Source organism: Leguminivora glycinivorella, chromosome 15 (assembly GCF_023078275.1).
Source record: "Leguminivora glycinivorella isolate SPB_JAAS2020 chromosome 15, LegGlyc_1.1, whole genome shotgun sequence".
NCBI lineage: Eukaryota > Metazoa > Arthropoda > Insecta > Lepidoptera > Tortricidae > Leguminivora > Leguminivora glycinivorella.
Genome location: NC_062985.1, coordinates 21,018,831 through 21,035,398, shown reverse-complemented (window position 1 = coordinate 21,035,398; position 16,568 = coordinate 21,018,831). Strand labels below are relative to the sequence as shown.

Below are 16,568 nucleotides of genomic sequence, written 5' to 3'. Positions count from 1 at the left end.
GGTTTGTAGGAGGTAGGGCATAGCGAATGATATTCCGCTTTGTGTGGTAGGGCACAGCACAGCGGATATCATCTCGCTCGAATCTAGAGCAGAGCCCAACTGGGGAAGTACCTCCGCCTTACAGAAGACCACAGCCAAATAGCACTAGACCCCTACTCATAGTGTAAAAGTGCAGTTTTCATGGATACTGCATTTTAGGCATTTTGAGAAGTTTTGGTTTTGAGTTAATTTGACTTTTAGATATTTTGGGAAGTACCTACCGTACGGTAATTTGAGAAGTAGGTTTAAGTTTTAGACATTATGAGACTAATCTGTTTTGGCATTGCGACGTTTTAGGAATATGGTAGGTATTATAAAATTAAGTTGTGGGTGAATCCGCGTAAAAGTAACGTGAGTCACGACTTCATTGATTGTTTATTTCAACTACAGCTGCAAATAAAAGGATCTATGCATATATCGGGAAAGTAGCACTTATTTAGAGGTAGATTATCACTTGCATCGTGAATAAATGGAACGTGCCATAAAATCGTGACTCATGTTGCTCTTGCCGCGAATTCACCCTTGTAACGAACCTTAATCCATTTGTCTAGTTTTTTAGTTTTTGTACATTTTAATTTCCTTTTATTTCCTATAACGTACCTAAAGACGAAGTTGTATAAAATGGCGAAGTCTACTGTAATAAGGAAAACATGAAAGGCTCCGCTAATGTTCTGAGAGCATTTATAATTCCTTTTCTTCGCGTGTTTCCACGTATTTCATTAGCACTGTGTTTTATTTATCCTTCATTAGGTAGGTACTTTTATCTTCAATGGTCTTGTAAGCGAAAGTGTAATTTGCTATTATACGAAATAAACCAATAGTATATTATATAACGGTAACGTTATGAAGGCTATAAAAGTTGAGTACCGCGGTTAGGCCACGAAGGCTTGCCGAGTGGCCTAAGTAAGGTACGAGACTTTTATAGCCTTCATAATGTTACGATTGTATACTATACTTTTTCTACGACAGCCACATACATACCTATTCGAGAATAATAAAATGGGTTAGTTACTTACTTAATGTAATGAATGGGAATATTTGTGTGGATCGTCGTAGCATTGAGTATTCTGTCCACAATGTTGATGGCGAGAACTTGTTGCACAATTCTTCAAAATATGCCAACAACGCCGTTTCAGAGAAAGTTGAAACATTGTTTTGCAATTTCCATGTCAAAACAATCATAACATTTTTGGTACGCTTTATCTGACTTTTCATGTAACAAATTGTCAGTCACTTTGAGCGCCCATAGCCTTGATTTCTTCGGAAGTGAATTTTTCACCAGAATCACTCATAATTACTTATGTTTTTGCACAATAACGTCGAATTAAAACTACACACCACCGAAATAGTTCAAATAGTTTCGTGATAAGTTTACAAATGTCAAACATACCATAGACAAGAGAAATAGAAAATAAGCCGGTTTTCAATTACGAAAAATGTGGTTGCGTTCAAGAATATTTAAATGTCGAATGTAAAATTATTGGATAAACTTATGATTTTTACCTTTGTTTTGCAATATCTAATATGTAAAACGCATTTAAGTTTATTTTTTCATCTTGATTTAAATTATGAACCTAAATATTATATTATTTATTAAAAGTTACTTATTACTGTAAATGAAAACATACCTGATAAATGGAAGTTGTGCTTTTAAAAAAAAATTAACAGAACTCCTATATTCATATGATTACTGCTAGCAGTAATCCTATGAACCTATAGACAAATAGACTTTCTCATCGTTACTCAAATGAACTTAATTTGGATACCGCTGACAATAATCTAATTGACAGATTTAAGTGCTGGAGTAGAAAAAAATACTTTATAGTAGGCACTTGACACTTATAACCATACACATCAACTCACGCCAAATGGGTTATCATGACAAAACAATTCAAACACTCGTAATGACTTCAAATTAAATTGGTTTCAATTATTACAACTTGTATAGGGTTTGACCAAGATGATGGTTGAATTCATATCAGTTTAAAAACATACTCCCATTGCTAAACTATGTACTTTGTACAAATATAAAACCAAAGTGTCAGTGGATTCACGGGGAGTTTTGATGTCGAGAAGTAATAGAAACAGATTGGTAGCAAATTGTCCATTTCACCTGAACACCGTTCCTTAGATAGCCGGCACAATTGCTACGCGATAACTGCGGACGTTACGGCGGATATGAACGGACGTCGCTTCTACTTCCATTTAGTGAGCAGAGAGCTCACCTGGGCGGGTCTGAAGCTATCAGGCTGCTATTAAACGATTCATGGTGCTATTTTAAACTAGGTTATTGCAACGGCTCTTCTCGTTTCGAAATTACAGGGAAGGTACTTCAAAAATTATTAATATCCCATAAAGGGGTAGGCAGAGCACATTAACTACTAAGTTTCAGTCTTGGCAAAAAGGGGTTGAAACTGTTGAAAGAAATCCAAATTGTGACATTGCAGTGACAGGTTGCCAGCCTCTCACCTACGCCACAATTTACCCCATATCCCACAGTCTACTTCTACGACACCCACGGGAAGAAAGGGGGTGGTGAAATTCTTAACCCGTCACCACACGTGGTTAAATTATTAATAAGTCTGGAAAAGGATGAGCCTAAAGGAGTTTGAGCCTTCAGACCTATTCCATGTAAAAAAATCAAGTTTTGAAGTTCCCTATGTGCATGTTAGAATGTGGGTATTGTGAGTCCTTTCTTGTATAGGAGCTGGATGGTTGTTTGTAACCTTGCGGAGTCCCCTTGTCTCCTAAATAATGTGGGGACTGATCTGGTGGCCTGGGTTGGCTAGCAAGAAGTCCCAAGATCGCGGAGAACGAGTCTTTAAGAGTATCATAACTAGTACGAACCTGGGTCCCATTTCTCGAAGCTACAAGTTACAATTTACAAGCGGTTGTCAATGTCCAATATGACAAGTTGGAAAGAGACTTCCGCTTGCAACTTGTAACTTTCAGTTTTGAGAAATGGGCCCCTTGGGCCCGTTTCTCGAAAGGCACAAGCCTTGTATTACAAGTGCGCGAACTGTCAAATCGTATGGGTTGTCATGGAAACACACTTGTAATACAAGACTTGTACCTTTCGAGAAACGGGCCCCTGGTGGTCCAGCTTGGCTGTGGTAGTCAGCAGTCCTAGGATGGCGAAGAAAGAGCCTCTCGCGGCCCGGCGGTGGTCCCCGGAGGCTAGAGGAGTACGTTGACGTTGATGGATATCTTTGGTAGGACTACTGAGGAGGACTGACCTGGTGGTCTAGGTTAGCTGTGGCAGTGAGTAGGCCTAATATGGCGGAGAAGGAGCCTCTCGCCGCTCGGCGGAAGCCTTCCGGAGGCCCGTCGGAGGCGCCACCGGCGATGCTCACCGGAGAACGTGACCACTGCAATAAAAGATAATATTTGTTAATGGATATCTAAGACCAGTTCTTTATCTGCTGTTAAAATGCTGAAGAACCACCCCGCCACACATAACAACCGTATGAGTATTCAGGTATCCCCTAAAATAAATTCCTTGTTTGTTTTGTTTCCAGTATTCCAGTAACTATTACCTGAGCCTGTTCTAAGACTTCTAAGACGGGGCCATAGGTCTAAAACGCCACGTATTTTTTTTTTTCTTTATTAGCATTCACACACTATACAGTCTATACATAATATACAGTACAGCACATGAAACCCCTTGAGGTGTAGCAAAAGATAAAATTAGAGAATATAAGTCAAGTAAGATATAGCGATACATAGAGTCAAAAAGAAAAAAAGATATTTAAAAAATTAAAAAATTAAATTAAAAATTATGCAATGTCAAATTAATAGATAGAACTAGGGTCTTTAAATATGTCATTAATATTATAAAAGCAACCTTTTAGTAAAAACATTTTGAGGGAATTCTTGAAAACACGGTAGTCTTGTATTTCCTTTAGTTCGCAAGGTAACCTATTGTACAAATCCACTGCTTGGTAGCGCACAGAGTGTTTAGCCACTTGTAAATTCGGAAAAAAAGTGTTGCAAAAATTTTTCTTACGTGTTGATAAACGAACCTGTCTATCCTCCTCAGTTTCATGCAAATTCTTAACAAATGACGTAAGAAGTACGAGTACATACAAACTAGGTAGTGTAAGTATTCTTAGCTTAATAAAAAGCTCTCTACAAGAAACCCACTGAGGGGTGCGCGTCATTGTTCTTATTGCCCTTTTTTGTATGATAAAAGCTCTATTAAAATTGTTTTTAAACCCATTTCCCCAGAAACGAATGCTATATTTAAATTTGGATTCTACCAATGAATGATACACCATTTTAAGATGTCTCACTTCTATTTCATCCCTTAAACACCGTATAGCATAGCAGGCTGAGCATATACTGCTTTCTATATCCTGAAGCTCATCTTTCCAATTAAGTTGTGAGTCAATGTGTATTCCTAAAAACTTAACACCATTTACTTGATGAATTTCACTACCATTCATTCTTATATGGAGAATATCACTTGACTTCGAGTTCGTTTTGAAAAGCATGAGGTGCGTTTTCTCCATATTAAGCTTTAAGTTGTTCACATTAAACCATGTATCAAAAGCATCAAGTGCTACATTAATCTTAATATTAAGATTTGTTATGTTATTATCTGACAATATAGCATTTGTGTCATCTGCATATGATACTATCTTTAAACCAGACACATTCCGGGACATATAGCTAAAAAGATCGTTAGTGAAAATTATAAATAGTAATGGGCCCAATACGGAACCTTGTGGTACGCCTCTGGTAACTCCTCTCAATTCTGAATTTACAGTTATTTCTTCTTCATTTGTAATGCTTTTTATTTCAACATACTGCTTCCGATTTTTCAAGTAACTATTGAATAAAAGTAGAGCTTTCCCTCGAATTCCATAATGGTTCAGTTTGTTAAGAAGAAGTTCATGGTCTACCATATCAAAAACACTGCTGAGATCTAGATATAAACCTGCTACCCTTTTTCTGTTGTTAAGCTCTAGAATCACATCATCAACGAATTGTTCAACGGCATCAGATGTACCTTTTTTCATTTGAAACCCAAATTGTCTGGAATTTAAAACACGGAATTTAGTTAAATGAGCAACTAATCTACTTTTAAGTATTTTCTCGAAGATCTTGGAAAGAACCGGTAACAAGGATATTGGTCTGTAGTTCTTAGGGTCACTTTTATCCCCTTTTTATAAATTGGAAGGATTCGCGCAACTTTTAACTGGTCTGGAAAGGTACCTAAGTCCAGACATTTGTTATAAAATTGAGCTAAAGGTTTAGCAAAGATATCTAGACAATCTTTAATCATATTAATAGGTATCTCATCGTAATCGCATGATTTTTTATTTGGCATACCTCTTACTAATCTTTTTACTTCTTGCACTGTAACTGGATCCAAGACTATAACACTCTCAACCCATTCTGCATCCCGCTCCAAGTTGCAAATTGCTGTCGCTATGTTACCAGATTCTTTTTTACTATTATCGAAAATGTCGGAGAAAACCTCCGCAACTTCTTTAGGTTGTTGAATAATACGATTATCTTTTTTCAGTTTAATAATTTCTTGCACCTTTAAACTGTTGTTTGTATGCCTATTTACAATACCTCATATGCATTTCGATGTATTTTTTGTGGAGTCAATTTCTGATTGAATAGCGATCATTTTAGCTTTCTTAACAACTCTCTTAAAAATGAGTAGGTACTGTTTACGATATCTCAGAACTGAGGCATCACAAGTCTTATTATCCACATTTATAAGGAACCTCTTCATTTTACTAGCGATCTTAATGCCTTTAGTAATCCATTTAAGTCTAGTTTTTTTGTCAATGGCTATTTTTTGCAACTTTAATTTAACACACTTATTATAAATATTTCCTAATTTGCCTAAAAAATCATTTACGTCAATACGATTCCAATCAATTTCTTTTAGTAGGTTTTTAAAATTCTCACGACCACAATTTGTTATTTTTCTACTATGTCTAACTAGAAAGAGTCTTTTTTTCTTCTTTTGTTTTGTTCCTTCAAGTTTAATACGACAGGAAATTCCCGATTCCATTATTCTTACTCTTAGTCCGTTTTCACATTATCCGACCCGATATCGGATGTCGAAACGATGTCTATGGAAAAAACCTAGATGCCGCCTGTAATACATGGGATTTCGGTCCTACATCCGATATTGGATCGAAATGTGAAAACGCACTTAGAGTAAGCATAAAATACCCCCAAATTGATTGTAGTGTTGTGTTGATTAAAATGTATTTTGTATCGTAATATTTGTAATGTTTATCACGAATAAATGATTTCTATTGTAGTAGAATAGGTACGAGTATTCTAGTGTGCACAAAATTATCGTGTTCTTTAAATTGTCGCTGCAACTAAAGAGCTTACTAGTAGGAACGACAATTTAAGGGACTGCCTCGATGCCTTCTGTACCGTGGCAGTAGGTATCTAATGTCTCATTAGCTTCGAGAAAGTTGTCCGTGAGCTAAGTAGTTCACAAAGAGTTACCTTTAATATGCCTTCAAGCTACACTAGACTTCCTAACTCGCTTACCAACTTAAAGTTAGAAAGAGCAAAAGATCTCACGAAAATATACTTCGCTCCAGGCTAAACTTTTACTTAAGAAACTTGCTCCGTGTTTTAATATCGACATAACTGGCCCCGTAGCCGAATGGCATTTCTCCGACGCCAAACGAAAGCGATACGCCGCTGGCTCTGTCGCGCCAATACGCAAGCGCGATAGAGATAGATATCTACTAGCGCTTCGTTTCGTGAGCGTTTCGTGAGCGATTGTGCCATTCGGCTAGCCACCCTGGATTATATTGCTTGCTCGTAATTTTATAAAGTTAATAAGCTTGGCATGTTTTATTTGTTCTTTTCAGTGATCTATAAAGTTTTGGTACTTAAATCTGTTTAGATTAGTAAAGGCTAGGTTAACTTGCTTCATTTGTTTTATGTGTTTACGACAAAGAGGATCGAGTATTATAGAGAGTTACTAACGAAGTCAAAAACATGAGAGTTACTGGTGAAATCACAGTGCATAGACTGCCATATCTTGACACAGGCTTAGAACTTTTGGACCTCAGTTTTGACAATTTGGCCCATAATGTGTTAAAATGTCAAATATTAATATTAGCGCCATCTAGCTGAGCGTACCCCAAAGGTGTAATGCCATCTAGGCCACCGTACCTTTTTCTGTATGGTACTGAGGTACGTTTTATTCTTAGACTATCTGTCTATACAGAGTTATATATGTCTTTGGTTTACGACTAACAAGTTTTATTATAGATGGCAGGTACATTTTTATTGGAATGTAATTGGATGGTCTTAATTGGCAATATTTCAGGGTTGATGTGGGTGTTAGAGCTGCCGCGCCGATGCTAATTGAATTAGGGCCCATTTAGACGGTGAGAGAACTCGCATACGAGTTTTACTACATTGCGGTATTTGATGGCTGTGCTGAATGTATTTAACCTCAACAGCCCGCAATGTAACTAAAATCGCATGCGAGTTCGCACGCCGTCTAAATCAGGCCTTAATGTTCAACCTAAGGTACTGGCCGCAACAAAAGCGAGTAACCGATAACCTTTCGGCAATAGGAACGAACAAAACACAAGAGAGAGCGAGCGATTTATCGCATCGCTCAGAAACGAACTAGGTTTCACTGGCTTGCGCTATCATCGCGTCTCTTTTATTTACACGTGAGCGACTGTCTTTTGTTTGTTTAATTCTATTGCCGATAGCTCATCGCTTAATCGCTGTTGACGCTACACGCTAAACGCAGTCAGGCTCTGTCGCGCCTATACGGATGAGCGATAGAGATAGAGATAGATACGATAACGATATCAACGTAAGAGTTTTGTGCATTGGATACGTAGGCACCCTGTGTGAAACGCTCAGCGAATCGTGAGGCGTTTGGGTATTCGGCTATGCACAGTAATCCGTTTACAGGATAATTTAGTAAATTGTTGGAATGTGAAGCGAATTTTCAGGGATCGGAAAATTCGGAGCAAATAGTAGGCAATTACTTTAAATATTTAATATAGGGTAGATTGTTATTTATAATGATAAGTATTAAAGTCGATGATCGACTTTGAAGATACAATATCTACGGAGCAAAATACTATAGCGATTTCAGCAGTAAAATAAATATAGTATTGTCGCCATTTTATGGATTTCATTTTACTGTATGTTTCGCTTTTGTTTTTCTTCATTTCCTTTATCAGTTATAAAAATAAATTGTATGTAATGAAAAATTTCTTTTACGAATACAATTCCACCAAACATTTGTCAACGTCAGTCACGGGACTCCGGACACTTGTCCTGTACAGTCAACATCAAACGTAGGGGATCAAATAACGCTTCAGAAATAGCCGCTAAATGGCATGGAAAATAATAAAACTTTGACATTTCTGACCATACGAACTGTACAGATTTATTTGTTTAGAGAAGTTACATTATGCGCTCTGATAAGCATAGTCTAGAAAAGCTGAACATTGTGGGAGAAATGGATGGCAAGCGTGCTTAGGGTAGGGCCACCCATGTGACGGTCAGATGCTGCAAAGAGGGCGGCTGGTGGCGGCATGCAGCGCGCAATACACATGGCGCATGACCGCACGCTGTGGACACGCTGCATACAAGGTCGCGATCCTCAAAAATGAGGGACCGAGGAAGAAGATAGAGAAAACTTCATCCTCCTTGCGTTATCCCGGCATTTGCCACGGCTCATGGGAGCCTAGGTTCCGGTTTGACAACTAATCCCAAGATTTGGCGTAGGCACTTTACGGAAGCAACTACCATCTGACCTTCCAACCCGAAGGGTAACTAGACCTTATTGGAATTAGTCCGGTTTCCTCACGATGTTTTCCTTCACCGTAAAGCGACTGGCAAATATCAAATGACATAAGTTCCGAAAAACTCATTGGTGCGAGCCGGGGTTCGAACCCGCGACCTCCGGAACGAAAGTCACACGCACTTACCGCTATGCTACCAGTGCTTACTCTAGGCTACCAGCGCTTACTAGATTATAGATAATTTTTAAGAAAAAAAAACCGTCGCCTTTCGGGTTCTGGTGAAAGCTACTTGCGAATGTTGGATTATGTAGAAATGTGTAAGTATTTTTTAAAACTGCTTTTAATGCTTTAATTATTAGATGGCAACACAAATGAATATACTTACGTATAACGTTAAGGTTTGAGGAGTTTCCTCAATTCCTCATGAATCCGATTATATTATAAGAAATCGAAAACTTTGACTTCAAAACATATGCTTAACAAACATAACTAAATAAATGTCACTGTTCTGAACTTAAATGCATGCTTTTCTTACACAAATACCAAAGTCACTATGAGTGTGCCGTTCAGGTTTGAGGAGTTTGGTTCTGGCCATCATCAGCAGTTCCACTGCACTAAATGTCACTGTTCTGGACGAAAGTGCATGCTGTTCTTATAAAAATACCAAAGTCACTATAAGCGTGCCGTTCAGATTTGAGGAGTTCGGTTCTGACCATCATCAGAAATTCCACTGCACCAAATGTCACTGTTCTGGACGAAAGTGCATGCTCAAATAATTAATTGAAATACGGTTGTACTCACGTTATTATATCGCTATTGCTGCGACATGTTTCGGGCCAATTCGGAGGCCCCTCTTCACGCGTATAGGAGTTCACGCGACGGCTAGACTCCGCAAACTGATAATAACGTGAATACAACCGTATTTCAATTAATTATTTGAATATGTCTCACGGAAGTTTAACGTGTATAAAGTGCATGCTGTTCTTATAAAAATGGCAAAGTCACTATAAGCGTGCCGTTCAGATTTGAGGAGTTTGGTTCTGGCCATCATCAGCAGTTCCACTGCACCAAATGTCACTGTTCTGGACGAAAGTGCATGCTGTTCTTATAAAAATACCAAAGTCACTATAAGCGTGCCGTTCAGATTTGAGGAGTTCGGTTCTGACCATCATCAGAAATTCCACTGCACCAAATGTCACTGTTCTGGACGAAAGTGCATGCTGTTCGTATAAAAATACCAAAGTCTCTATAAGCGTGCCGTTCAGATTTGAAGAGTTCCGTTCTGGCCATCATCAGCAGTTCCACTGCACCAAATGTGACTGTTCCGTACCTAAATGCATGCTGTTCCTTTAAAAACACAAAAATCACCATATGTATGCCTTTCAGATTTGAGGAGTTCCCTCGATTTCTCCAGGATCCCATCATCAGAACTGGGTTCTGAGAAAAATGGGACCAATCTGTATGCATATATATTCAATCAAAAAAAAAATTTTTAAAATCGGTCCAGTAACGAAGGAGATATCGAGGAACAAACATAAAAAATAAAAAAAAAACATACAGACGACTTGATAACCGTCCTTCTTGAGATATGAGGCGACGGTTAAAAATAGAGAAAACTTACTTTTTAAAATTATAAATGGGCTTACTCTTGGACACAGACTAGCTAAAGGCAAAACCGTGGCCTACGATGGAGTGAGCTCGCCCAGAAGATGCCTGTTCACCCTAGACTTTTCTATTTCTATGGACTCTTTAGACTTTGTGTTTTCATTCGCTAGTATTGGTGCTGACTGTAGTAGGTATTTCAGGTACAGGTACGAGTACCTAACAGTGTTTACCGTCCCTAATAAAGGCAGCGTTGTTTATTCACCTGCACTCTGTGTAGCACTGGCTATTGTAACACTGTGCACTGTTTTCCATTTTCACAAATTATATTTAGGTCGTTACAGATACCGCACGTTTTTGTAAGAAAATTGCATGTTTTCTTGTCTTGAACGACCCCCTTCGGAATGTCAAATAAAGTTAAACTTAACAATTAATAATGAGGTATATGATAACGGATCATCATCCTCCTTGCGTTATCCTGGCATTTGCCACGGCTCATGGGAGCCCGGGGTCCGCTCTGACAACTAATTCCAAGATTTGGGGTAGGCACTAGTTTTACGAAAGCGACTGCCATCTGACCTTTCAACCCGAAGGGTAACTAGGCCTTATTGGAATTAGTCCGGTTTCCTCACGATGTTTTCCTTCACTGAAGAAAGACTGGCAAATAATGAAATGACATTTCGCACATAAGTTCCGAAAAACTCATTGGTACGCGCCGGGGTTCGAACCCGCGACCTCCGGATCGAAAGTCGCACGATCTTACCGCCAGGCCACCACCGCTTCGCGTATATGATAACGGATAAAACTTACAAATTATGATTAATTATTGCACTTCCACAGATGTATTTACCTACTCGTAAATACGTAGGTACTTAGACCTTGTATCTGTTACCTCACAGTCCTCACAAAAGATCAAACATCTTAACAATTATGTACTCGTACTACACACATATAATTTACTTTAGAATAGTACCAGAACACACCGAAGACGCATGAGTCTCATGATATTACATAGTCAACTAAATAACCATATTTATTGGGTTTAATCCAGAATAAGAATATAACCCGACCCTCATCTCAAATACAGCCCAAGAGCCGATTCGACTGTAGCATTGTAATAACTTCTCAGGCCTTTGAAATGGTACCTATATATATATATATCAAAGGACTATTGTTTTGACGAACTTACTCGTATTATGCAGGACTTCATTTTGCAATTTCGAATGCACGAATCAAGCTTTTCAGGGAAAGCAGTCAAGACACCGCCCGGCCGGTAAGGAGGATGCTTTGGATGGATGGGGGGAACTGCAGAGGTTTGGAAACAGTGGCGAACAGCTGTATGCTGGAGGCCATGACATGCTACACTTTGGGTTACTGCGCCAGGGTAAGTACGCAAGTAAGAGCATGTTTAGATTACAGATAGGAATTTTTCATGAGTCTAACATCAACAAATGTAAGAACTCTACTGACTGAATCGTGGTGGTTACGCCTGGCAAGCTCGTTTCATGTGAACACTATACAAAAATCTAGCGCGCGTTCAGCGCACTTTGAACGCTTATCATCTGAACATGCTCTAAGTGCGTTTTCACATTATCCGATCCGATATCGGATGTAGGACCGATAACATTACTGGCGCCATCTTGCATTTTTTCAATTGAAATCTTTCCGACATCCGATATCGGATCGGATAATGTGAAAACGGACTAAGGATGTACCAATCAGTGCGGACGCTCTTCAAGATAATATCAGGAGGGCGATTTTTCAATCTCGCATACGGGATTTTTTCACTAAAATACCGGTTGAAAACGGTGACTTGCTTATTATTTTCAGTGACAATTTTCTGAATTCGAATGCGTGAGACTCAAAAATCGGACCGCAGAACGGTAAAAAGTAATAATATAAGAATCGGGCGTACGGTACTGTACGGTACTCATGGCATCGATCGGAGTTTGTCCGCTCGACCTCCGCTTGTATAATGCATGATTATATTACCCTGAACGATGGGCGAGTAGGTTCCCCTTGTTTTGGCATAATTTTTCAATCGAGAATTCTTTTTGGCATAATCTATATTGGCATAATTCACCTTTCGCATAATCTGTTATGGCATAGTATAGTTACGCATAATTTGTCTAGGCATATTTTTGTTTGTCCGAATATATTTCATGCATAAAGGTTATTCGCCGAATGGTTTTTATGCATTAATTATTTCTGCATAACATGGTTTAGTGGAAATTTACTACGCAGAATTTTTATCATAGGTAATACTACTATATTAATGTTGCAGTTCTAACCTAACCTAACCGAAATTCTTGACAAAATGTTTTATTTGTTGAGGTCGCAGTTCTAACCTAACCAAACCGACTCTCTTAACAGCATTTAGTATGGGTGGATATTCTGATTTTAAGAAATATGCCAAATACAATTATGCGAATTAATTTTATTCATAAAAACAATCGGCGTAAACAGAATTATGCGAACTTATTTTCGGACAATGTGTTATTCGTATTATTTTCGATTATGACAAATAAGTTTTCTGCCAAATTAACATTCGGCGAAAATCGATTATGCGAAGTCTGTTATGCGAAAATCGTTTCGGACAATTAAAGTTATGCCAAATAGAGGGAACCCGATCACACCCTCTTTGCTGTAAGCTAGCTTAACGAAAGGTACGTAGTAAATTAAAATAAGAACTTAATAATACAATAAATAAAGAGTTCCTTCAAACTGACTTTTATTAAAATACTAAATGGCGCAGTCTGTAGGATACGAATATTTATTTAAAATAAAACCAAGTAAATGATATTTGGTGGCTTTAGTGGGAAGATAATGCAGTGAGTAAAACAAATAAATCTATTATAAACTGGCTTCACAAGTGTGACTCAAAGTTGAACAAACAATTAACATTTCACTATTTTTAAATGAAAAGTCACTTGCTACAGTCATTTCTATGTTTGTATCTGGCGTTTCCTATAAAGATTTAGGTTGGGCTTTTCAAAAGGTAAAAATTATGATACTGATCTTCTTTTATGTGGAGTATCTACCATATGCAAGGTCGTTTGAATAATTCAGGGCGGAGTCCAGGCTGAATTCATTTTCGCGCTCCCGCGCCGGCCATTAAATTTTCAGCCGATCCACACAAGGCCAAGCTCGCCAGTACTCCACACCTGTTACTCAAAACCTCGATACGTAGCCAAATGCACAAACGCTCACGAAAATATTCATTATCGTCTCTAGCCATCTTTATCGCTCTTCCGTATTGGCGCGACAGAGTCAGACAGCGCTTCGATCGGCATCTGGCGTCAACGATTGTCTTTTCGTTTGCCCGCTACTCAGAAAGTACAAGAAGTAAAGTTATTCGGTTTATTTATGACCGTCTGACATACTTTCTTTGCAAAAGTCATATCTGTGACTTGAATATTTTCGCCAGAAACATACCTGCTACGAGTCTGTGCGAGGTCGTTTCAATAATTCAACGTTTTCGCAGGCTCCGTGTTGATCATTAAACTTTCAGTTACCGTTGCTTGCTTTTGGTACAGTGTCTTCCAACTAGTTGCACATTATTGTTTGTGTTCAAAATTATGATTTCCTACGGGACAGGCATTACCTAGTGCAGGAATCACGCCAACTATTGGAAAGGTACAACATTTTGCATTTAAAATGATCTGTAGGTAGGTGTATATTAGTTATTTGTTTAGGGGGCAAAGTTCTTGTTTAACCGCACGTGCCAATATTGATACCCGAGCAAGCGAAAGATTCCTATATTGAACCGCGAGCGTAGCCAGTGGTTCAAAAAGTGGAATCTTGAGCGTTGCGAAAGTTTCAAGGCACGAAGGTTAAACAAACTTTACCACCGAGTGAAACACAAAATTTTTCACCACACCGACACAAACAAAATAATGACTATAAAACATCAAACTAAACCAAATCCATAAATCTATTCAATATTTATGAATCAAAATAATCATTTATAGATGAATTCTACCAGCCAGCTTAAGACATCAAGTAGTATGGAATTACTTTGCACTCTTGTGGATAAAATGCAATTTTGCTATCTGTTTTCGAATAGCAAATTAAGCCTTTACCAGTTGGTGTGGTGAAAAGTTTTTTTAATATAATATATTTGTGTAGGTATATAATTATATTAATTTGTTAAGTTGAATTCATATGTTTTATTAGGACACCATCTTTTTGTGTGTTTATTACAGTTAGTCTAGCGGTTACATCGTCTGACTCTCAAACACGAGGTGCTTAGTTCGAACCCCAAGATTGGTTTAACTTTTTTGCCCCCTAAACAAAAAAAAGGTGGTAAATTGTGAAGAGTGGCGGAAGAAAGAGAAGGCCTTTGCCCAGCAGTGGGACACAATATAGGCTAAGTAAAATAGATCAAATATTTGTTTTAAACTCATTTTGAGAATCGATCTTGATGCTCTAACTTACAAGTCTACCTTGCCACAGAGTAGTAAAATGTCTGAGTTTGAAATTATTTAATCCTCTGTTTCACATGTAATTATGTTTACTTCAAGCTTTGCTTAGTAGATAATTATGTACAAACATCCAAAATACATTGATTTACTTATTGTTTTTCCAAGCAAGCCAGCCAAAGTCGTTAGATACCACCTGCATATGTGTAACTCCTGAACTCTGCCAAAGTAGATACCTACCAACTTTTAAGAGATGTAAGACTTTTAAAAAGCTCTCTTACTTAAAAGCTTGTACCAAGTTACTAAGTATGTATGTGTTAAAAAACTTGAAGGTGGAAACTCGCACAGATTTATTATAACTATACGAGGTACACTCGAGCTCAGTTTCATCAAAGAAATATGTAACTCCGTATAGGTAGACAGATATTTAGTCTAAGAAAAAATCGACCTCGGAACCATGAAGAATATCCACGGTCGACTGGCCGTAGGCCCAGCGTGATCTTCTCTAAGCCACCTTTGATTTACTCTCGGCTAGATGGCGCTAATATTAGATAATATTTGTCAATTTAACACAATACCTATCAAATTAAGAATATAGGGCAAATTACTGTCAGAAGGTCCAATTTTAGGTCAGTTTCGAGAGATGACGGTCTATGCACTCTGTGACTCAAGTATGGATGGAGATACTAACAAGAAGTTGTTAATCTAACTAATGGAGGAAGATACTAACAAGAAGTTGTTAATCTAACTATGTCTAATTCCCTTGTCCACGACTCCACGGTTGTTTAAACTAACAGCCTCGCTAAAAGCCCCGACTACACGACTGCAGGCAATTGAAGCAAAACTCATTTACGATTGTTTTGTGTACGGCGGAAGCGAAAGGCACTCACTCAACGAGTTTAATTTGAATAACTTTATAAGTTAGTTTCGCTGACCCAGTTGTGGCACGTTTTGCTCACGACTAAAAGCCTTGTTTACGTTTCGAAGCTATAACATAGTAGACAAATACGACGTAGAGTGTTAACTCCTTAGTAAGTCCTTACCCTCCTGAGTCCTGAAAGCATTTGTTTTGATTTTAAATTTGGAACCTTTTATTACTCAATACAAGTTCCAAATAAATATTGGAATATTTGTGGAATTTATACACAAGAACTGAGGAGGTTACGTAAATTTCTTGCCAAGATGCCGGTTGATTTGTGATTACTAAAGCCAGTGCAAAAGCCAAGGTAGTTGGCACTGTTGGCAGCGATTTTCACACTGGCATAGGTATAGTATCAAAATTGCTGCTATCATTTTCGCATTATTAGATGTCATTTAAGAATTGAGGGAAGGCAAGGAAAACTTTGCACACATCCTCAGCAGGCCTTCGTGGCTCAGTTGGCCATAGTGGCTGCACGTGTAGGCAATGCACCGTCCACCGTCCGACCATCAGTCGCAGTTTCAGTTGTGTATTTTTCAATTTTAGCACTCTATACTGACTAGTTTATCTCTCTGGTCATAATCTACCTGCGGCTCGCGGGGCTACAAGGCAAAAGGCGTCTTTGTGGCCCTCAGGAGAAAAGGTTGAGTGAGTGGGTCACTCGTGTATGGAGAAAAACATTTAGTCATCCTTCTTTGGTTATTCTGTTATGAAATGTTGCGTATTTTGCCTCAGGAGCCACTCAAAAGTTTTTATGGAATTTAATTGATTATTTACAAAATTAGCGCCATGGAGTCAAAATGTGTAGGTATGATT

General features: G+C 38.3%; 1 protein-coding gene across 1 annotated transcript in view; it reads right to left on the bottom strand.

Annotated features, from left to right (window-relative positions):
- LOC125233818 (serine/threonine-protein phosphatase 6 regulatory ankyrin repeat subunit B-like) overlaps positions 1–16,568 on the bottom strand; it is a 150,327-nt gene that overhangs the window by 4,635 nt on the left and 129,124 nt on the right. Inside the window, exon 10 of the mRNA XM_048139948.1 lies at positions 3,276–3,407. Coding sequence (XP_047995905.1) covers positions 3,276–3,407 — 132 coding nt within the window. The remainder of the gene's footprint in view (positions 1–3,275; positions 3,408–16,568) is intronic.